Source organism: Hydra vulgaris, chromosome 04 (genome assembly GCF_038396675.1).
Source record: "Hydra vulgaris chromosome 04, alternate assembly HydraT2T_AEP".
Lineage (NCBI taxonomy): Eukaryota > Metazoa > Cnidaria > Hydrozoa > Anthoathecata > Hydridae > Hydra > Hydra vulgaris.
The window spans coordinates 2,497,501-2,522,139 of record NC_088923.1 but is presented as its reverse complement, the minus strand read 5'-3'; the positions used below and the strand labels follow the sequence as shown (position 1 = coordinate 2,522,139).

At 27.4% G+C, this 24,639-nt stretch overlaps 2 protein-coding genes across 3 annotated transcripts in view; both read left to right on the top strand.

The window, feature by feature from the left end:
* The first annotated feature begins 969 nt into the window (after nucleotides 1-969).
* Nucleotides 970-4,780, top strand: LOC100211732 (NADPH azoreductase). Of its 2 annotated transcripts, XR_010637976.1 has the most exons (4): nucleotides 970-1,147; nucleotides 1,333-1,573; nucleotides 4,258-4,391; nucleotides 4,571-4,780. XR_010637976.1 is itself a non-coding variant. In XM_065795257.1 (3 exons), the coding sequence occupies exons 1-2, from the start codon at nucleotides 1,018-1,020 to the stop codon at nucleotides 1,548-1,550; spliced, it is 348 nt and encodes a 115-aa protein (XP_065651329.1). In that variant the 5' UTR covers nucleotides 970-1,017; the 3' UTR covers nucleotides 1,551-1,573; nucleotides 4,571-4,780. The 2 variants fall into 2 exon arrangements, 1 of the variants encoding a protein (XP_065651329.1); XM_065795257.1 differs by lacking the exon at nucleotides 4,258-4,391.
* A 9,627-nt stretch (nucleotides 4,781-14,407) lies between these two features.
* LOC100210318 (T-complex protein 1 subunit alpha) overlaps nucleotides 14,408-24,639 on the top strand; it is a 46,328-nt gene continuing 36,096 nt past the window's right edge. Inside the window, exons 1-4 of the mRNA XM_065795258.1 lie at nucleotides 14,408-14,612; nucleotides 16,335-16,420; nucleotides 21,308-21,436; nucleotides 24,522-24,619. Of these exons, the coding sequence (XP_065651330.1) occupies nucleotides 14,552-14,612; nucleotides 16,335-16,420; nucleotides 21,308-21,436; nucleotides 24,522-24,619 (374 nt within the window). The 5' untranslated portion in view covers nucleotides 14,408-14,551. The remainder of the gene's footprint in view (nucleotides 14,613-16,334; nucleotides 16,421-21,307; nucleotides 21,437-24,521; nucleotides 24,620-24,639) is intronic.

The window sequence follows — 24,639 nt, the reverse complement described above, 5'->3', positions numbered from 1 at the left end:
TCAATGCCAACTTCTCCCAACACTATTCAAGTTAATGAGTATATTGATGGCATTATGCACAGAAGTGTTAAGTGCCACAGTTGTCATTTTACAGGGGAGCATTTTGAAAGTAGTAGTCTATTAACAATTTAGTAGACTTGTAACATTTTAAACGGTTAGTAGACTTAAAATAACTTATTGTACACTTATCATATTCAGGCACAATAATGTTTGAAAAAATATGACAATTTTTGTGTACTTAGCTCAATTTGACCAAATGTTGTACTTAATACTTCTGTGCATAATGCCATCAATATGTCAGAATGCAAAAATAAAGCAGAACACCAAAAAGCAAATAATAAAATGCTAATAATTACATCTACACTTGAAGCTAAAGTTCGTTGGGTTCTTAATATTGTGTATGCTAAATATTTAATGAATTCTTTAACTGATTCTGTTAAATTATTTAGTAAAATATTTCCAAATAGTGACATTGCTAAATTGTTTAAATGTGGACCCACCAAGGCCAGTTATATTTCAACTTTCAGATTAGCTCTCTTTCTTAAAAATGAGTTGCTAACTTCCCTATCTAATACACCTTATTACACTGTTTCATTTTATGAATCTACAAACCATGTTTTTCAGAAGGGTCAAATGGACCTTTTAGTTAGATTTCGGGATGATAATATGAGTATGCTTAAAACTCATTATCTTAAATCAGAGTTCATGGGGCGCTCGACAGCAATGATGTTATGCAAACATTACTAAACTGTATTTCTATAAAATAAAATATATGTTTTATTAGTATTAAAATTTATTACTAAACAAAAAATTGTTTGTACTGACTCTCTTAATGCATTTAAAGAAAGATCAAAAAGTTAGCATTTACTAAATGCCAAGCTTTATGTTTTTAAAATTCCATTACTTGTGTTTTTAAATTGATATTAAATATTACTGTTAAACATTTTTGGTGATGCATTTATATTAATAATAAATGAAATTAAACAACAGTTGTTTAGAAACATTAAAAGTAACAAAATGCCTCTTCAATATTTGGCAATTATTTCATCTGTGAGAGAAAATCGATTAGCTGACAAAATGGTTGCTCTACTAAAGACTCAGTTTGAAAAAGAAATGACACCTAAAGGTCATGTTCTCAAGATTCTAGGTATTTTAATACTTTTAATCCCATTTATTAGTTTTTAAGTTATGTCATTATTTTTTAATTGCTGTTTTTAGTTAATAAGTATTATTGTGACATTTTTAATTAAAATTGTAAAAAATCATTCAATTATTTAAATTCTTGAATTTAAAAAACATTTTTATGTTTAATTATTCTAACTGACTTTTTAGATCCTGAAAACTATGATTTACCATTGCTAAAAAAACCATTGCATTTTTATGGCCCTGATGAGAAATCAAAGATTCCAGATAAGTTATTGAGTCTAAATAAACTTGTTAAAGCTGCCGATGTTTACATTATACTTCTTCCTGAATATAATAGATGTGGTCCACCTGCTTTATACAACACTTTAGACCATTTACCACCAGCAAGGATGTTTTTAAAATAGTTTTTAATCTGTTATTTCAATAGGTAATGTATGTTTAACAAATATCATACTTAACAATAATATTATACTAATTATATTTCAATTTTTCATATCTTAATAACATAAGTTTTTTTTTATAATGAATGTCACACTTTAGTTAATTGTTTTAATGCATAAACATTTAAGAGTAACTAATATAAAGCTACAAAAATCTTAAAACATACTTTTTAAACTCATCTCCCAAAGTTTGTTAAATTCGATTTGCATATTTGTCATCACCAAATTTGATTTGTATATCTTTCATCACCAAATTGTGCTAGTATTATTTTGTGCTGGATTAATTTTGCGATTAACTAAAATTAAAAACTGTTAAATCATTTTTTCTTCTTTTTTTTTTCTTCTTTGTATCAAATTAGTAAACTCATTTTTCATGCTTCCATGTTGCCACAAGAATAAGTAAAAACTTTAAATTGTAAATTTAATCAAAACTAAGATTTAAACTATATATTAGTGTATGTCTTTAAAAATGCATTTGAGGAGAGAATATGTTTTGTGTGTTTTTATCTCTCATTCTTTAATTTGTCACTGTTTTATAAAAATGTTACTTTTATCAACAATTGCACTAAATTATAGCAGCAATAAAACTAAGAAACTACAAACAAGTCTGCATTATAAGCACTTTTTTATAGCTTTCTATTAACTCACTGGCGAGTCCGCATTTTTTTTTTTGTGGAGGCCAAAACTTCACAGCGCTTTTTGAAGCAATTCTTTTGATCGTACAGCCCTGAAATTTTACAAATAATCTTTTGCCGACTAACAATAGCTATATTTGTTACATTTGATTCAATAAGTATTTTAGATTTACGATGCCCCACCTCCCCGTTGGTTAGATCTGGAACTCCGAAAAAAATATCGGAAACCGAGAGGGCATCAAAAAGTGTTAAGTATCAATATAAATTTAATTAAAAATTTTACAAATATTCCACTTGTTAATTTCAGACAAATAAAAATGCGTCCAAAAAAGAACAAATACATCAACCGAAAAGAAGACCCAACCAACATTTAAATTAATAATAAAAAAATATATACTCCAAATATTTTTGTTAATTATTATATACAGAATTCAAAATAAATTTTTATTGAATATTAATCATAATCAATAAGTGTAATAATTCAATTTTATCAAGACTAAAATGTAGAAAATAAAATAAATAAAAAATACTTTTTAAAAATAGCTTTCTATTCAATCGACTAAAAAGTAGAAAATAACTTTTTTCTGTTTCTGGTACTCGTGGAAATCATGTACTTAGTAATAATCACTTTTGTAAAGCCAATACTGGAAGACATTGAAGGCAATTCATGTACGTATGTAAACAAACAAACTCATCGAAGTAAAGGAATAGAAAGTTTGGCGCCTTTTAAGTCAGATGCTTTCAAAATCAAGTTCGTTTTAAATCTACATAAAGCTAAAGGCGCCAAACTTTCTATTCCTTTACTTCGATGAGTTTGTTTGTTTACATACGTACATGAATTGCCTTCAATGTCTTCCAGTATTGGCTTTACAAAAGTGATTATTACTAAGTACATGATTTCCACGAGTACCAGAAACAGAAAAAAGTTATTTTCTTCTTTTTAGTCGATTGAATAGAAAGCTATTTTTAAAAAGTTTTTTTAATTTATTTTTAGGTTTAATAATACTCTTTAAGTTTGATGTATATTGTTCTTACCAGACTGTTTGAAAATTCTACATCACAATAAATATTTTCCAAAATAACTAAAATCTGAATTTTTAAGCAAACCAAACAAATAAAAACTTGATTTGTGGTAAATATTTTAGTTTTACATTTAAATATTTTTAATGATTACATTTAGCTTTTTTATAATAATGTTGAACAATTTTCTCTTAATTGAAATGGTTTTAGTTATTAAGCTGAACTTGATGAGATTTGCTAAGTATTTTTTCAAAATAATTTTTTGATTTATTTATTTGATATTTTTTCAAAATATTTATTTAAATTTGATTTATTTGTTTATATGATCAATACATGTATAATTTTAAGTATGCATTGCAACATGATAAAAACATGCATGCCTTCAAGTATGTTTCGCAACATCTGATCAATACATGTTTCATTAATATCATGTTTAATTTTATTCATTTTTTGAAACATCTGATCAATATATGTTAATAGTTTCAATAATATCTGATTTTATTTCATTATTTAATTCATTTGCTAACGGAATTTATTTTATGATTTTATTTTATGATTGCAGTAGTAAGAGTTTTGAAATTTTAAAAGATTGGATTTGAAAACAAATTAACTGAACATTAATTGTAGCCTTTCTACTGACATTTTACTACCACATTTAACATGTTAGTAATTAATAAAAATTTCAAAGAGCAATCATAAAATTCTTCTATAAGCTCAGTTGTAGTGTGACTACAACTGAGTTATCTTATAGAGTTTTTTTTAATTGCAAATTTAATAAAAAAAAATTTCTTAGATTTATTTAACATTTTAAAATATTGCATCTAAAACTGCATATTTGTACAATGTGTGGATTTATGTGTCTTAAAAGATTATCCTAATATTTACTTCAAGTTTATCAAACTTCTTTAGCCGTTCTATAAACATTTAACTTTTCTTTATTTGGCGTTTTGCTTTCATTTGTTTTAAAAGTTTAAATAAGTTTAAGTATGTAAAACTACAAATTTTATTATTTGTAGTTTTACATACAAATCCAGTGGAATTTTTGGATGTTCTATGGGATCTTCTGGTGCTGCCTTTGCAACAGCATCTGCGCGACCTTTGTTAACTGAATTAGGTTGCTTACCTGTCTCTCAGCGTACAAGTTCAAGCAGTAAGTTTCTAGAAATTTGAATATTTAGTTTAAAAGTATTTTTAAAATTATGAATATTTAGTTTAAAAGTAATATTTTAAATATGAACAATTCAAATGGTTTCACGTGATCAATTTCTAAATTTAAAATAAATAGTAACATGTCAATTATTATCTTCATAGTTTTATAAAAAATTTTAGGCTCATACAGTTGTCAATGATGATGGAAGTACTGAAAACTCACAGATATTTAGTAGTCTTAAAACTTTATTTCAACAAACAGAATGGTGAGGAGATGTAGCAAAAGTAAGGAGAACGAAAGGAACAACTGCCTAAAATTTAACAATATTAGTTATATACTGTATTTATTTAAAGCAATATTTATTTGTAATATATTTATTTCAGTTAAAATTTTGTTTGCGATTGTTTTTAGCTTATGATTCAAACGTAATGGAGTATGAGTCGCGATATTTTTAGCGGAGTCGGTGTCGAAGTCGCTAAACAAACTTGCGACTCCGACTCCAATAGTAAAACTCCTCAGTATTGCACGTGCACGTACAAAATATTTAACCTTTAAAGAATTTTTCATTTATATAGCAAAAAAATTTTTTTGAACTATCGCGTAATATTTTTGAAAGAATTCAAAGAATTTTTCAAAAATTTTGCTTTGGAGTCAGAGTCGGAGTCAAAGTCGTACTCTAAAAATGTTAATAATTGGAGTCGGAGTTACTACTTTTTTTTTACGACTCCACGCCTCTGCTTATGTTGCAGTTTTCACTATATTAATTTAAACCTTCGTCATTTAAAGAGCATTTACGTTTATTGGATCTTCAATGATTCTTGCAACTTTCTTAAAGTTATTATTTTTATTTTTTACAGTTATTTATGTGCTCTAAGAAGTCCTTACGGTCTTAACCATCAGGGTCCATACGGTCTAAGGACTTAGTACTTATTCCTTACGGTCTTAATGAAGGAGATTTAAATTAATGTAGTTATAATTACAACATAAGAGAACTTTAAATACTGCATCCTCTTGATTACGTTTAAATATAAAGGAAAAATACAAAGAAAGACCTTTCTTACCAATGTTAAATATATAGGCAGAGCCGGTTTCAAACAAAAGATTCAGTTCTGAATCCAGATCTTTAACCACTACACCACTGCTGCTATAATAATTATCCCTAAACTTGAAGGTTTTATGTATTACTCAAAAGCAATTTTGCGGCAATTTTTTGACAGCTTAACTACAGTCGATTTAATCCAAATACTAATGATAATTAATAGAGTCATAATGACATAAAAGATTTTATATATGTATATATATAAATCGTTAAGATGACATTAAAAAGAAATATAGTATAGACCATGTACGATTATGTACTGTGTGCCTAGAGCATAAAAATGTACTTTGTTTTGACTTATTATTTTTTTAATTTTAAATAGTAAATTTATATTGTGTAAAACATAGAGTAAAATGGGAGAACATAGAGTAATGTAGAATGCAATCTACAACATAGAGTAAAATGGGGTCAAATGGAATATTTTTATTTATTTTAATTATTTATTTTTATTAATTTTAATTATTTATTTTTTACGGAAAAAAGATTTTTAATCATTATTTTTTTAAAGTTGTAGAGAATATCGAGCTGTATTTAAGTATATACAAAACGATCTTTTTTTTTTTTTAAGTTTTGTATGAAACTTTATGGGATTGAAAAAAAAATAGTTCTATTCTACACAGACATCCGGGAAGAATGAAATACGCAAATATTTATGTAATTAAAACAGCACTTTATTAAAAAAAAAAAAAAAGCAATAAATAATATCATTAAAAAAAAAAAAATCAATAATAACAATTAAAAATCAATCAAATAAAATAAACTTTTTTACTCTTGTGATGATGTTGAGTCGTTTGGAGGTACTAGAGGTTGAGTTGAGTTTTCAGTTGTGCGTCACTTTTTTGTGTAAAACTCAGCGCATTTTACGTATCGCTTTGGTATGCTGTTTGACATGCATACCAAAAGCGATATTTCCAATCCGATACCAAAATTCAATCCTTCCGATTTGAATTTTCACACTGGTACTACTCCATATTTTGACTTGCTGAAGTTTCGCCTAAAACTTTTCGGCACTTTTTACACTTAAATTGGTTTGCAGCTAATATTTTCGTTGGACTTGTTGCCTGGTTTATTTGCTGTTTGCCATTAGAGCTAAGCTTACGTTGTCTTTTAGCTTGCTTTGCTGCTTTTTTGCTCCATTTGATTTATTAATGTCTTGTGTTGATTTAGTTTTGCGGGGATGTTGTCTTAAAGCAAAAGTTAAAGGCCAAGTTTTAAGAGAGAAAGCTCAGGTATAAGGAGAGCATAGGTTGAGGGGAGTAAAAACCACATCATCAAAGGTGTAAACAAATCTATTATTTAAAAACACAATTTTAACTACATGTAGCGTATAAGAGCAATGTTTTCCTGTTATGTTTCCGTCGCTGCTCTTCTGGCACCAGTATGTTGCGGTGTTTGTCTGTGTCTTATCCTTACTAATTTCTCCTTTAATGATTTTTGGTTCGTGGATACACTCATTGGTTTATATTGTAAAATGCAGTGAAGGTAGGCGTCGTTTTAAATGATGCTCCAGTGTTTTATGACAATGCCTTGTATTTTTTGTCCTTTGGAGTCAAAGAGTAGGATGATGGGTTGGATGTGTGAGTTGTTGTAGTGGTTATTGTAGTTATTTTTCATTTGTGTCTTCCTTTGGTTTGCCGAGCAGTTCGGTAACTGAACTGCTCGGCAGTTCAGTTACCGAACTGCTCGGCAAACCAAAGGAAGACACAAATTGATTTTTTTTTAGGGTTTTTTTGGATTGGTGATTAATCATGGCCAGAGGTACCCTTTTGTGACAAGAATTTTTTCCCGGTTTTTGAGTTCGTCCTCCAGGTCTCTCGTGTTTGAAATGATTTTGATGTATCGGAGGGTCTGGCTGTATGCTAGCCTAGTTTTTGGTGTCATGGGTGATTTGACAAGAAGTTGAGTAGGGCCATTGTGTCAGTTGGTTTTCAGTGTAGTGTTTAGTGCAGTCTGCCATTTGCGTCCTTGCATAGTTTGACGTCAATGAATTTTTACACTTTGCTGTTCGGTGTATAGTTTTTCTTTTTTCTTTGCATCCAAGTTGTTTCGAGGCTTCTTTTATATTAAAATAGATTTAACAATAATCCATTTGAAATTTATGCACAACTTTTATAGAGATGCCTTGGTCAGTTGAGACTTAATTAACAAGAGAGACATTTAACAAGAGAGTAACTAGCGTATTTAATTCATCGATTAGAATCATTTAATAAAAGCAGTCAGTAAAAGTCATTCATTTAAATTCAGAAAAATATCAGTATAAATTTTTTAATACAAAATATTTATTGGTAACTTGAGATTTAATAACAAAAAGTCGCTTTTAAGAAGTGAGCTATTGCTTCACTTATTATAAGCGTATTTCATTCAACCCTACAACTCTCCTTTTCCGTTTTTTATTCATAACTTATTTTCCTAAATAGCAAATTTAATGCTGAAATAAAAGATTTTTGATCAGCGCAAAAATATACCAAAAAACTTTTTCAACGATATTAAATTTAACTTCCGTTCAACGATCCAACCTTCAACAATATCAAATTCAACTTCCCAGAATTTTAAGTTCATTTTTCAAAATAATAATAAAAAAATCTTATTACGCATGCGAAAACTTAAAAATTTATAATAATTTTAATTTCATCAAAAATAACATTATATATCATCTTACTCAGAAAAGTATTCTTTACAATATGATTTAAATATATTTGCAAAAAGATAATCCAACAATTAATTAAAAGCAAAAGAATAAATATAGTCATAACTATTTCATTCGCTATTTCATTTTACCCTGTTTTACTCTATGTAGGTAAGTACAAAAAAAAAATTTGAAATTCATAAAACAATTTTGTTTTTATTGCTGTTTGAAGTTGAAGAAAATAATAAAGATAAATATTTATTTTTATTATTTTATTCTGATCTGGCTATGGTATTTAATTTGTGAATTTTTTACAGAAAAAGAAAAATTGAAGTATAAACATAAATTTTGTTTGGACCCCAAAAAAATCTAAATTATGTGAATATATATTTCTTTGACTAACAACAAAATAATGTTAAAAAAAGGCCAGAAGAAGATCGCAAATAAACTCAGTTGTTTTATAAAACATAGGCTTTCTTTATCTTTTCTATAGTTTCATATATAAAAAATCCACAGGTTATGCCAGGAAATTGAGTAATTTAAATTCGAACTTAAATTGTTCGTACGTGTTGATATTCGAGGTTGCGTGATTATGAAAATCAATTTTTATGAACGATTCGAGAATACCTATTGATTTAAGACGATTCAAGAATAACTTGTGTCAAAATATTCTTGATAAAAAAAGAGAACTAGTAGGAATTTTCCTTTGAACATCATTCAAAGTTCATTGAAAAATTAAAGCCAATTCTAAAAACAATCAAAGTGAGATATAATCTAACTTTAGAAGATGAAAAAGAAAACATTAAGAAAATTTTGAAGCAAATTGAAAGATATAAACAAAGATATTCAAAGTTGAAACAAAATAAACTTGTAGCCGAATTAAAAACATAGAGAAAGAAAGCTGGGATAAACTGCCTGGAAATCCACCTGCAGCAACATCATCAACCATGGGTGATATAGAAGAAGAGGGAGCTACACAGGCTAAAAGAGGACGGAGTTCAAAAAGATTAATGTAAAAATTGAGTTGTTGACATTTAATTGAATATTTTAAGTATTGTGCTATTTGGGACACCCTGTAGTTTTTTTTTTACTTTTTACAATCATCAATCACCTGTGTCGAGGAGGGCGAGAAGAAATTTGTTTCGATGCCTGCACTTGGATAGCATTTCACTTTTTTTGTTTAGTAGATTTTTATTTTTGGAAAATAGAATTTCATATTTTTCGTTTGTGCATAATTTGCAGGACTTCGTGGTTGGGTTGTAAGCATTGCATTGTCTTATTATTTTCCATTTAACAACTGGGTTTAAGTTAGCATTAGAATGTTAAATGATTTTATATGTAATTTTGAATGGTGTTTCACTTATACCAATGTAGGATTTATTATACCAAGCCAATATAAGTTCCAATAATCCTACTAACACTCCTGTCAACAAATCCTACATCGGTATAACTGAAACACCATTCAAAATTAGATATGCCAACCATATAAAATCATTTAACATTCTAAAGTACAAAAACGACACCGAGTTGTCAAAAGAATTTTGGAAATTAAAAGATGCTAACTTAAACCCAGTTGTTAAATGGAAAATAATTAGACAATGCAATGCTTACAACCCAACCACAAAGTCCTGCAAATTATGCACAAACGAAAAATATGAAATTCTATTTTCCAAAAATAAAAATCTACTAAACAAAAAAAGTTGCTATCCAAGTGCAGGCATCGAAACAAATTTCTTCTCGCCCTATTCGACACGGGTGATTGATCAATTTTCTAATTAATTAAATATTATTTGTTTGTTTTGACGTCAGAACTCATTCCATTGCTTTGTTATGTTTTTTCTGTCAATTTCTGTATTTTGTATTTTTTAACGGTTTTTTCTTAATTTAAAGAATAAAATATGGCTGATGATTGCCGAAGGGCATGAAACTTTAAGTTCCATCACAAAGTTGTATTTTTTTAAATAATCAAACTTTTTATATAATAATACTGATCTATTTTGTAAACAATTTACTTAATATTGATCACTCTCCAACGAACAAGAGACTTTGTATCATAACTTGCTACAATAAAACAACATCAATTAGCTCCATACGTCGAGCACTCTTCTCAAGTCGTCTACGCAATGAAAAAAACTAACTTGAATTATTCAATCCGATTCCATCAATAAAGAACTACAGAATACAATTACTTGATAAAACCGAAGCATTAATTAAAAGAATGAGATGGAAAGCTTTCTTCTTTCTTAATAAAGATCAAAAAAGTAAGGAAAATAATTTTTATAAAATTTACGGCATAAAATCATCAACGGCATAAAATGTCTAAAGTTTCTAGACATTAACGAAGCATAACTATGTTTTTAGGTAAAATAAATCTCATAATAAAGTTAAAGTCATCATTTATATTTTAAAGATCGTGTACACTTTATTTGTTCGATAACTTTTTGAAGGAGGATGAGCCTGGACTATTTTCAATTGAACTTCAGTCTGAAAGTATAGCAGTGGTTTCCTTTAAAATGTAAATCTTTTTATTACTGTTTTCATGAAACCTTGATTTTTTGGTAAAACTTTTTTGACAATACTTTTCTTTTTGAGATTTTATAAAGATGTTTTTATTACATTTTGTAGGATAATTTCATTGTAAAAATGCATAGCAACAAAATAATCATACCGTTGCTACGGATAAGAATTGATGATAAATCATTTTAATCAAAGATTAGATGTAAATACCAAATTTTTATTTGAAATCCATAAAAAAGTTAGGAATCTACTATTATTTTATTGATATGAATACGATTTTTTCAATTGATATTAACTGTACTACCATCATACTATAACAATATACATACTATAACAATAAGAATAGTAAAATATTTAAATAATTAAAAATTGAAATTTAAATTCTCTCAACATTAGAAAAGGGAGATAGAACCATAGTGTTCTAACGTCAATTCTAGTTAATAAGTAATAATTTATAAGTTTGTAAACATCAGGACTGCTATTTGGTAATAATTTTAATTAGTAATTGCATAGATTTAATTTAATTTTAATTTTTTAATTTTTTCATTTTAGGTGCCCCAAGAAGTCCTAACGGTCTTGTCACAGAGCACCGCGGAAGTGCATTTTAACCAGGAAGTTCACGCCTCTTTCCTTACCGTGACGCGAAAATATGCCCAAAGCTCGTTTCGAACCTGGATCTCCTGCATATAAAACAAGCATTCTAACCACTGCGCCACGGCCGCACAGATTTGTTTTTAAAATAAGTGGGGTTGTAAAAATAACTTTTTTTGAGTTTTTCACCTTGATTTCGATCCTAGCTTTGGAATCCATGGGAGTTATATTGTTGTGTAGTTATTATCAGTTGCAACTTAACCTTAACCATAACGAACCGACAGGATTGTTTTTGTTTTCAAGATAATTTATTTTTTTCTTTTTTTTCCAAGGTCATTTTTAATATCTTTGATAATCAAAAAAAACCGTTGAAGAAATACCGTTGATAATCAAAAAAAACTGCTCTGTTAATTGTAAAGAAGGGATGCAAAGCAATCACGCCAAACGAGAGTTAAATTTTATTAGGGAAAGTAGTTCCATTTCACATTGTGTACTTTACATTTAAAAACTAAAAACATTTTTGCTTAGAAATGGTTAAATTATTTTAACAAGATTTCTGAAGAACCATACGGTGGAGTACCAATTGTGTAAACCACTGGTCTTATTAAAAAATTTTTGCTTGTACTATGAATTTTTACCGTACAGTCGTGGAGGAATACAACCAAAAAGATATAACTAATAATAAGTTTTTATAATGAAATTTGTTTTTTATTCTCAATTTGCGCAAGACCTTCTGGAACGTTTTTGTGAAATTATACTCATTCACTATTATAGAGCTTGTTCTATACTCATTTATAAGATTAAAATTTGTTTAATTAAGTTTTTTTTTTTTATTTACAGTTGTGGACAACATAATAGTAGTGTGCTCAAAATAAAGATTTTTTTTTTTACTGTTATTGTAATTGTTGTTGTTGTTGAAACTATTACTGTTTATTCAAATGTAAAATGTAATAATAAAACAAACAGATGCTTGTTTTTGATCCACCGTGTTTAACAGCTTTTATAGTGTATTGCGGTTTGTAAGCAGAATTAGGTGGACTGCTTACGTATACCCTGACTCCTGTTGACCAAAATAAAACAGTTTGATTTACATCAGACCACAGAATGAATAAACTTTACTTTTTACTTTTTTTTTTAAATTTAAAATCAGTTTTCTTTTTTCTTTACTGCAATGCTTCCCACGACCCATAATTTATATTTAAATCAAATCAAATTTCCTAATTACTTAAGATAATTCATTAAATTAACACTAATAGTAACCTAACCTTTGATAAATGTTAACAATAAGTATAAATAATACCAATAAAAAGACAGCAAACAACATATAAGTTATTTTAACAAAACAGATCTTAATATAAAACTATTGGAATTTCTATAATTACTTTAACATTGCTACTAATGTTATAACAAACGATACTACCAATCATTATTATAATTTCCCTATTTAACATTTGTGTCACAGTTATGCAAAAATTACTAATTTAGTTTTATTAAACAAATTTATATTACAAATAATTTTGCTAAACATTACTATTATTTTGTCAACAGTTTTAAAGCAATAATATTGATGATAAAGATTATCCCTTTTGTATTTTTTAGCTATTGATTTCATAATTATTATTTCAGGATCGATCAGGTGTCAATATTGTTATAAAAGGTTCTAAAATAATGTAATGTTGTTGTAAGATTCATATGCTTATATACTTTGATAATATTATAATATATATTTATAAATGATAATTATATAATTTGATAATATATGTTTGCTGGTTTTTCAGTTATTTTAATTTGAGATTAAAAAACAAAACATTAATATTAGACTCTGTAGAGAACTGACATATTGTGTTGCTTGATGTGATGTCAGTAATTAAGAGCAGCTTTTTACTACTGGCATAACAGAAGCAGCTATAAATTATGCCTATTGTTGTTTTCATGATTGGAATTAAGTGACCGTCAAAGAAATATTAATAATTAGTGGTGCCCTGTTGATTCAACAAGATTGACACTTGTAACAAAAGTTTTATTGCAAAATCATTTTGGGTATATACAATGTAAAGCAACATTAAACCTTAGTTGAGAACAACTCTCCATCTAATGTTAAAAATTTCTCAAGTATATAGCATTACTGGCTGTTTTCTAGAAATCTTTTCAGCAACCATGACATAAGAGCAAACTTGTCACTTTGATAGAACTCTCAACGTCTTGAGCGTATATCAAATCTAATATTTTACATGATGTCTTGAAATTAAGCACGCAGCATGGTTTTTATAACAGCCTTTCTTCGACCATAGAAATTTTACTAGGTAATTTCTTGTGATCATACAGCCGCAAAGGTATTTTAAGCCTATAAAAGCATCTAGTTCAATCTTGCTTATATTCTATATTTAATTTGAAAAATAGCGGATGAAACAGTACAGTTAATGATAATGCGTGATAACACCCAGCCGGCATTTGGTTCTAAAAAAACCTCTTTTGACGTTCTGAACGTCTTTTGAACGTTCAAAAGATGTCTTTTTAAGATCAAATGCCAGCTGGCAACCCTTCATCCATAGTTTATCAAAAAGTAACTATAGGTGTCAATACATTACGAAATTAAATAGTTGTTACAATTTTCAAAGGAGAACAGATTCTGAGTTTGAAATCTACCAGTAACGCCGCCTTTTGACACAATAGTCCATTTTAAATTATCTCTACGGTTTTTCAACAGTTAAGTTATTACTTAAAATTTACAGTTTTAACTGTTAGTGCCATGCATTAAAACGTATATAAATAAACTTAGAGCAACTAGTATTAAAAAAGTTTATGGAGAAAATATATGAAGTATATGATAAAAATATATGAAGTATATTAAGAAAATATTGGTACTATATTTATTTTTTCTCAAAAAGTATGACCTCTTTACGGATTACTACCTTCATATTTGCCTTGTATATGTTTCGGTGTATAATTACAGATTCCAGTTAATTAGCTTGATACTTTATATTGTTTAAGTTTATTTACTTCTTTATTATTATTACCTATATAATTATATATATATATATATATATATATATATATATATATATATATATATATATATATATATATATATATATATATATATATATATATATATATATATATATATATATATATATATATATATATATATATATATATATATATATAATTATTACTTATTATTAAATGAAGAGCTAAAAATATTTAAATGCGACGTATTATGTAAAATAGACAAATTGCGCAAAATTTATGTTCAGCCGGCGCATGTTCTAGAACTTTACTTGCGAATCATTAAGCTGTTTCCTTTGAGCATTACTAGAAGCTACAATGGCATCGTTAGTTTTGGGTGGCGAAAGAACTTCTGGAAAAGATATAAGAGAACAAAATGGTTTGGGATACTTTTTCCAATTTTTTATTTGTTACTACAAGTTTTTGTGTAACAAAGGCAATGCAAAAGTCGATTTAACATTATATATTATGTACATAAACTGATGTGAAAAAAAAAATGTTTAAAAATGCTACTTAAATAACAGGTTTATAAAGCAATTTTGCTGAAAGCTGGGGTTTGCGGATTTGAGCCTTTTCTAAATAAATTTTTACACTATTCAAGGTGTATACCCAAAGATAGTTCACATAAACTGAAGAAAATTAAATATAAAAATATATAGTTTTTTGATTGAAAAAAATTGAATATCTTTTAAAAAAAGAATACAAAATTAATTGAACTGCAGATCTATTAATTTTGATTAGTTTTAACATTATTCTGTCAAACCAAAAAGCAGTTTGCAGCTAAAAGTTTTTTTAATGTCAAATTAGTGTATGGTTGTTTAACAGATGCACTGTTTATGTTTACATTTTTTCATATAAGATAAAATTAATCTAAGTATTATTTCTAAGTCTGCTATGTATAAGTTTCATTTTCTGTGACACACATCTTTATTTATGGACAAAAAAATTCAAAGTCATTTTATATTTTATTTTGTAAAATTTTTTGTTATCCTAAAATTGTACTTATTGTGTTCACACGAAAAAAATTTCTATATAAATAAATGTTAAATCATTTATTTTTTAACAGTAAGGCAATTTAAATAAAGTATTATGCAATAAATTTTGAAAATGTAAGTAATCATAAATAAAATAAAAAAAGAAAATTGTTTTAAAACTAAGTAATCAGTACATGTACGTGAAGGAGAAGACCTATCAACCATTTCATTTTATAATAATTGTTGTAATTTAGTTTCTTTTGTTTAATTTTCATAAGTGTATCCTTAAAACAGTGTCAATTGCAATTTAAATCAATAATTAAAAATTTATTAGCTATTAACCTAAAAATTTTTATACATATCCTTGATAATAGGTGTACACCTCCTTCCCTCTACCCCATTTATTAATTTTGAACTTTTTTGCATTTAATTGAATCATTTTCGGATCCCTTTGTTTATTAGTTTTTAACCTTTTTATGCTATATTTAAAGTTGCTTAGAATTGATCAATATGTATGTGTTTTTTTTATTTTATTTTAGAATAACCAAAGTAGTTTATTAAAACTATTTCATTTTGCAGCTAATAGCTTCAAAGCATATTAAAACATTTAAAATATTTAAAAACACTAAAGTTTTTGATTATGTGATTGGACCCTTACATAAAGACAGGCGTGTCACAGAATAGTTTAAAATATTAGCAGCATTAAGTTTAATAATTTACAGTTAATTACAGTTAACTCGAAGTTCCGAGAGACCAAGGAAAACAGTTCGACTAACTGAATGTTTGACTTTAACAAAGAAAAACAATTTAAGCAATTACTGTTGTATATAAAATTAAATTAAACAAAACATAAAAGTGTTAAAAATCATAAAAAATATAGATATGTGCTTTTTTATGTTTTTTAATGAATCTGTTTTTTAAAAGATTTGATCAAAATTTTTTTTGCAAATTTGCCTCTTAAAAAAACTGATTTATATGACTTCAACTTTGTTTACACACTAGAGCATTTTATTTAATAAACACTTTCTGACTAAAATCTCAGGTGATCTGAGAATCAGAGTATCATTTTGTATTGATCGCTTTTTATTTTACTTATTTTTCTGATTACTTTTTTTTTAATAACTTAGTCATGGCAGCATGTTCAATTGCAAACATAGTGAAGTCTTCACTTGGTCCTGTTGGTCTTGATAAAATGTTAGTAGATGATATTGGTGTAAGTTTTTTTATTATTATTATTGTTTGTCCTTTATTAATCAGTTTCGACATATTATTGTTTTAATCTATTGTTTTTCCTTGACTAATCATTGAAAAACATATATTTCAATATTTTAATTTCCGATATATTTGTTTTTAGTATTTTAAAAGGTTTTATAAGTGGCATTTTGTTAAATGATGTTTAGGGTTCACTTAGCATTGTTATTTGCACTATGGGTTTACCTTATTTTACTTTTTTTTGTTATTAAAGTTAAACATCCATGGTTCTACACAAGTGTTGAACCATCGATTAAGAATAGAATAAGGCATAAAAATTCTCACAACTTATATAACAAAAACTGATTATTAGGCGCATTTCTTCCAATTGTCAATTTAGACAATTTTGACTTTTAGATAATTTGGTTTTATTTTTAGCAACTAGTTTTAACACCATTTTTTTTTTTTAAGTTTAAAAAAATAATGATTTGAGTAAGTCTTAAGTAAATGAATGAATTCTTTTTCTGGTGATTACTTGTTTTGCAGAACAAGACTGAGGTGATCCAGGGTTTTTAAGGAAATTTAAGGTAAATTGTCTGACCATGGCTAAAGAGCTTTGTCTTCCCTAACAAAGGAATATTTTAACATCATGATTATTACACAGAACACTAACTTTGATTGGTCACCAAAGAAAGCTACTATTACTGTTAAGTATCTTTAAAGGCCTTGAAAGACCTCTTAGGTTGAGCTATCTTAGCTTCATTTGTAGGGTTAGTCCTATGGCGAGTAATGTTTTAGTACTGCTGAAGTTACATTTTTAGGGTTATTCCTATAGTGAAAAAAAGTTTTGTTGTTTTTTTATGGAGAAAATCTAGCTTTGCCTCTATGATTGTTTTCTTGACTTAGAGGAAGTTAATGTGTTTAAAAAAACCCTACCTATAAATGTCTACAAGACAACTGTTCATACTTTTTTCTGTTCCTACAGAAAAATTGAGTTTTTATTGGTTCACTGAGAATAATGTTCTGTGTTTGTGTAGTGTGCTTTTACATGCATTCATAGGCATTCTATGCTTAATGCTATTTTTTTTTTTTTCAATAATTAGGAAACTAAAATGTCCAAATCAAGTTATAATCTTAGGCTTTTAAAATTCATTTGTCAGTTTGTAAAAAGGTTTTGTCTAACGCCAAAGCTCACTACTCTCAGGTCATAAAATCTCGTAATTCATCACAAAAATTTTAGCTCTCGTGACTTCTAGAGAATCTTTAACAGTATCAATAATATCGTATCTTTAAAAGTATCACCTCTCTTGTATGGTTCAGACTTTGCTACCTCACCTAAAGGCAAAGCTGAATTGTTTGCTAAGAATTTTTCATCAATATCTCTTGATTCCACTAGTTACATTCTACATGATATAGCCATCAAACAGGTTGATCCATTGCTTGACATTCGTATCACTCCAGCTTCTATATCTAAATTAATTTTCTTCTTAGATTCTTCTACAGCTTGTGGTCCAGACAACATACCTGTTATAGTCTTGCAGAAGTGTTCTCCAGAATACCTGTTATAGTCTTGCAGAAACCTGTTATAGTCTTGCAGAAGTGTTCTACTTTCAAAACTATTTAACAAGTGCTTATCAGAGTCTTATTTTCTGGCATGCTGGAAAGCGGGATTAGTTATCTCTATTTATCAAAAATCCTGGAGAGTGATCTGACTTATCTAACTACTGCTCCATTAGTTACGGCCATCGCTCTTGACATTACTAAAGCTTTTGATAAAGATTAGCATGCTGGTCTTCTCCATAAGCTTTCTTCTTACGGTAACATCTTTAAAATTATTGATTCCTTTCTTTCCAATCGTAGTATAAAAGTTATTCTTGATGGACAGCACTCTTCTTTATATCCTGTAACTTCAGGGGTTCCTCGAGGTCTATCCTTGGCCCCATACTCTTTTTAATTAACGTTACTTCCATTTACTTTTAATTAACAATCTTTCAGATATTCTCTTTAATTCCAGATATTCATTTTATTTCCTTTATATCCAGGTATTCATTTTAATTAACATTACTTTCCATTACTTTTAATTTACAATCTTCCAGATATTCTCACATCTAAGATGGCATTGTTTGCTGATGATACTACCATTTATTCTTATCGTGATAAGAAGCCAACACTTTGATTGCTTGGATGGGGCATCTGAGCTTGAAAAGGATCTCACTTCTGCTACAGCATGGGGCTCACAGTGACTGGTGAACTTTAATTCAGATAAAACTCAATTTTTTTCAGCCAATCGTTATCACAATAATTTAGATCTTCCCATATTTATGAACAGTAATGTACTTGATTAGTCATCTACCCTTCATCTTCTAGAAATAACTCTTTCTTCCGATCTTTTTTGGAAACCGTATATTAAATCCATTGCCAAATTAGCATCTGTTAAGGTTGTATATGTTTATTGAGCTTGACACTTTCTTATCTGAGGTAGATCTTCTAATGGTGCCTTTTCTCTTTTAGACAAGGTGCAAAAATGCATTATAAACATAGTTGGACCTGCTCTTGCAGCCAACCTCTAAACATTATCACATCGTCGTAATGTTGTTTCTTCTTCTCTTTTCTACGAATACTTTAATACTGCTCTAAAGAGCTAGCGTCTCTTGTCTCTTGTGCTATCTACTAAAATTCATTCTTGTGCTACACGTCATTCAATTAAGTCTCATCTTTTTTCTGTGACTGTTTCTAAGTGCTCCAAAAACTCTTACTCATCTAGTCCAACTCTTATAGTTGTTGCTTGCAGGCCCAGATGTTTAAAAAATTTTTTATAGGTTTCAAGTCTCTCAGCAAAATATTGTGATAAATTTGAAAGTGTCACATTTTTTCACTATTTCACAATTTAGGGATAATGGCTCTTAAAGTTTACAACAGACATTTTTTTATGTAAATATTTGTATTTTAAAATACTTCGTTTGTTATTAATCAAATTTTGGTAAAATTCTTATGACATAAGTTAGGTTTATGAACCAGTTTTGTTCAAAAATATCTGTTTTTAATAAAATGATTATAATTAGAAATCATGATAAAAAAATATTCTATAAACAATTATTTTTAGTTGTTATATATCATTTTGCAAATTACATTAAGTATCAAAAAATCCAACAACTAAAATTAAAAATTATTTAAAAAAGTTTTAATAATTAAAAAAAACTTATGGCCTTATCCTAAAACACCACATAATAGTATTTACCCAGGTAGTACCTCTTTCCTTACTAATATTGCTTATCTGGCTAGAGCCAGACTCAAACCTTCGACTTCTTGATTCTGAGCCACAGCTCTAATAATTTGCCAACATTGATGCAGGTAATATCAGAAATACTCTTATGTAACACCGAGAATAACAAATTAATTCAATGTGTCGTGGTGATGAACTTTTTACTTTTTCAAATTTGATTTGAACAAATATATGAAAATGTATTTTATTTAAAAAAATAGTATGTTACAATAAATTTGCAAAAAGTTTACAATTAAATAGGTTTAAAATAAATATTTATGTATTTAAAAGGATGAACCTTTACCTCTTGGTCTTTGTTGTTTGTTTCTGCTTTTTGTTTTTGTTTAGATCATTTTCAGATTGGATAGCATTTCTACATCAATTAATATAACTTGTTTTGTTTGCATATAGTGTATAGACGCTTTCTTTTGCTACTTTGGTAGAAATTTCTATGAAAAGCATCATTTAACTATTCTTGTTGAGTTTTAATATTAAACCAAGTTAATTTTATTTGGTTTTTGTAATGTAATGTAGTTGTGCTTTTTCACTTTTTTTTTTTTTTTGCTTAACTTGTTTCTCTGTGCAGCAGCCTTTTTTGTCAAGGTTAGTTGATTTAGAACTAATAGATACCTTTGTTTGATTGATACCCAAAATTCATAATCTTTTCTAAAGAAATATTTTTAAAAAAATATATCGCAAATAAAATGTCATAAAAAAAATGACCTTTTCAACTTTTAGTTAAAAATTGTTGTTTATTTATATAAAATTTTAGAAATTCATTTTTATTTAAAACCATTATCATTTCTAAAATCCCCGTAAAATTCTGGTACTTTTCAAAAGTATATCAACCTGAAACCCAGGTTGATATACTTTTGAAGAAGAAAAAATTACACTGATATATGGGAGCAGTGCGTAATCAAGGGTCATGGTGGGTGGTCTTATTCAAAAATTAAATAAAACCAATGACGTTTCAGTTACTTTCAAACCAAAGTTCATGTTTTTGTATTGGAAACTAGAGATACCAAAAAGTCAACACCCTAATGTACACTGGATTTTTAGATATTTGAGTTTTTACATTACAGGCCTAGTGCAAACTCCAAACTTTTGTATTTTCATGCTAATGGATTTTTTGGCCCACCCAGCCCTTAATGTGGGAGCAACAAGATTTTTATTTAGGAGCAAAAATATTTTCTTTACTATTTTTATCTAAATTTATATTCATCAACTAATTTTAAATATCATGCAATAATCTCTTATTTTTTGAAAATAATGACCACATAAAGTTTTGACTCCCCTTAATTTGAAGGGGCTGTAAACTTTGCAGGGTCAAAAAAACTCAACACAGAGATTATTGCATGAAATTCAAGATTTATTGATGAATATAAATTGAGATAAAAATAAAATAAAGTAAAGAAAATATTTTATAAATTCATTGCTCCCACACAATAGGGGCTGAGTGGGTCCAAAAATAGGGTTTTTTTTGTTCAAAAGCTCCATGCATCGCAATTCTTAGCAAAACATTCTCATTTGACATAAGCATAAACGTACAAAAATTTGGAATTTGCACAATGCCTGTAAGTGTCAAAACTCAAACATTCAATGTACACCTCTGAATATAAAAATTATTAAGAAAAATTTTGTTTTTAGGATGTTACTATAACAAATGATGGTGCAACTATCTTAAAACTCTTAGATGTGGAGCATCCTGCTGCAAAAATACTTTGTGAACTTGCATATTTACAAGACCAAGAAGTAGGCGATGGGACAACTTCTGTTGTAAGTTGTATAATTTTTATAAAGAAATTAAGTTTAAAAATGGTGGATAAGTTTTTTTATTCCTCTTGTAGTACAGTTTTATAATGTGTTATAAAAATTAATCTTTTATTAATTTCTCAACACGATTTTTACAAAAATGCTAAAAAGTTTGCTATGTATGCAGCGACCTTGTTCATCAAGGTTCGTGTTTCGGAGTTATAGAGTTAAGAGGTCATAACCACAATTTACTAGCCTCCTCGTCTGTAGTTGGCTTAGTCACTCTCCCAAAGATGAAATGACAATAAAAGAATTATTTGTAAAAGATTTTTTCTTTAAAAACATCTTTTGAATTTAGTGGCTTTCTGAGATCCCAGAATAATTTTTTTTTTTGATTGGTTGAACAACTCAAAAAAAAAAGTCTTATGTAGGCATTAAATAGTTTCTGAGGGTGTCAATGTATCTATGTTGGTCCATTAGACCATTGTATAACATGTGTAGACCTGGACCATCGTATATTAGCTCCAAATACCAACTGCACCACCACCACCTTGTAGCATATCTACAATACAACAACTATTATATTTTTCATTGTGGTGCCTATGGACAATTATTGGTTTTAATAATGATTTTCTGAAAGCAACATTGCACCACAGTTTACGATCTATTAGTTTTTCTGCAATAAATTTATAAAAGCTCTCTTTAAAAGCTTTTATGCATGCTAAACTTATGAGCAGCTTTTTTTAAAGCTGCTAAGTTTAGGATCCCAAAGTGTCGATACAAGTTTTGTTCATATAAAAGAGAAAAACAAAATAATAAATGAATAAAAATAAATAAATGAGTGACTAAGACAAAAAAGCATGAGTGACTAAGACAAAATAATAAACATATACGAAGAAAAACTAACTTTGTTGTTTAACTTGAAGCTGTCTCCATGTTAGCCAGTTGCTATAAGTCTTTAAAATATACACTGCAATCTACAGACTTTATAATTTATTTAGTGCATTAAATTCCAAAGAGTTTTAGTATATGATATGATTGTAGAATTTCAATAAGAAATCTCAAAGTTCTTTTTTTTCTTCAAATTATAGATTTTTTTTTTTAAATTATAGAATACTAAAGAGTTAGTTTAGTTATTATTATATAAAAAAAATTTTTTTATCATAAATTACTATAGAATATCTTTAGTTATTTTATTTTCTAAATTTCATGAAGTTTGCATTCAAAATATGAATAAAGTATTTCAGATATTTTAAGCTTGTCTATTGCTATAAATTATTTTTGTGTTATATTTATTGTTATTAAATGATTATTATCCTTATTAAGATTCTGAAAAAAAAATTATTTTAACTCCGCAAGCCACCAACAGCAACTTTTGAATTTTTTTAAATTTTGACCGCAAGCCGCTGGTTGCTTCACAATTTATCTTGTTTTGTACATAAATTTTCACTCTATACACATATAGTTTGTTTGGTTTGTAAAGTTTAATTAACTCTAAAGAACAAATAAGAGTCATTATATAATTATAAAAAGTTATCACTTGACAAAGTTAAAAAATCTTCAGTAATCCTTAATAAAAAACTTCTTTAAATTTAGTTTTAAAATAAAGCAGCGTTAACACTGTAAAGTTTAACATGTATAAGTATTTAGCTAAGTTGTTACAATAGTTTTTTGAAGAAAGACATTCTTTTTATAAATTAAATGAGTTTTGTTTTGGACTTACAACATTAATCAAAAAGTTAATTTGTTTAGCTTACATAGTAATTTAGCTTATATAGTAATAAATTTTGTTTAGCTTATATAGTTCGTTATGCTTTTAAAGAGATTTACTATTCAAATTTTAATTAGTTGTCAATGTTAAGCTATCCAAACTTTGTTCAAAAAAATGTGCGGTCACAGTAAAAAGATATTTGTTTAGGAATTGTCTATAAATTATGCAACGCTAAATTTTACTTATAAACAAAACAAAAAAGTTTTCTCTCGCAGAGCTTTAAGTTAAATAAAAAAATCAAAATAGCCCATTAAATTTAATTAAAATTGCTACAAAAAAGAGCCAAAAATCTCCTACTTCTGTTTTTTTATATAAATTTAGCATTGCATAATTTTGATGATCCCTAAAACAGCTGGTAGCGTAAGAGTTGACCTCATTTTGAAGTTAAAAGTTTAATTAACAGCATTTATTTGCTAAACTTTTCATTGAGTACAAATATTCTCGAAATTCTTATTTAATCATGCGAGAATATATTTAGTGAAATTTATTCTGTAAAAACGTATTGCTTTTTTTATTTTTAAAATATGAACAATTATTGGTCAAGATTACAAAAAAGTGTAGTATTATCAGGTCAATTTTAAAATTGAGATCATTTAATGAAAAACTTTTTATTGTCAATTTTGGTAGTTTTTTGATTTGTAATTTTGAGAGAGGTTTTAATATAAAATACTTGTCTAATATGGCTTAAATTAGGAAGTATTAAATTTAATGTGTTTTTTAACACGTGCTGCGACACATTGACAATTTTATTTGCTATCTGGATAATTGCAAAATGTCATTTTGATTGGAGAAAAAAACTGCAATAAACGGCTTATATAAACTAGTAAAAAAGTTCACATTGTTTATATAAAAAAAAATTCAGAATATATAATAAAGTGATCAAAGTGATTTTTATATATTTATTATATTTAAGTGTATATCATAGAAATTCTAATTTTATAAGGTTGTTGCCCTCTATTTAATAAGCCCTCTATTTAAAAACATTCTTTTCATTAGCTTTTTATAAAAAGCTTTTATGATAAACGCCTATTTTAAAAAACAAATAAAACAAAAACAAATGATATTAATTCAAAAAAAAAAAATGTTTTAAAAAGAAAAAATCCTACAATGACATCATATATTAAAACTCTTTCGAATTAAACGCGCTTAAATAAATTATAAAGTATTTAGATTGCAGCATATATTTTATAGACTTAAAGCAACTGGCTAACATGGAGACTGCAAACTTAGAAAAAAACAACAAAGTCAGTTTTTCTTGGTATGCATTTATAACTTTCTTATGCTCAAAATAATTCAGCCCAAAACTTCTTTTTTTTTTAAACATAAATATTTATTTAGGTCATTATTGCTGCAGAACTTTTAAAAAATGCTAGCAATTTAATAAAATACAAAGTACACCCAACTATTATCATAAGTGGATACAGAATAGCTTGTCGGTAAGTTTTGATTTTACTAA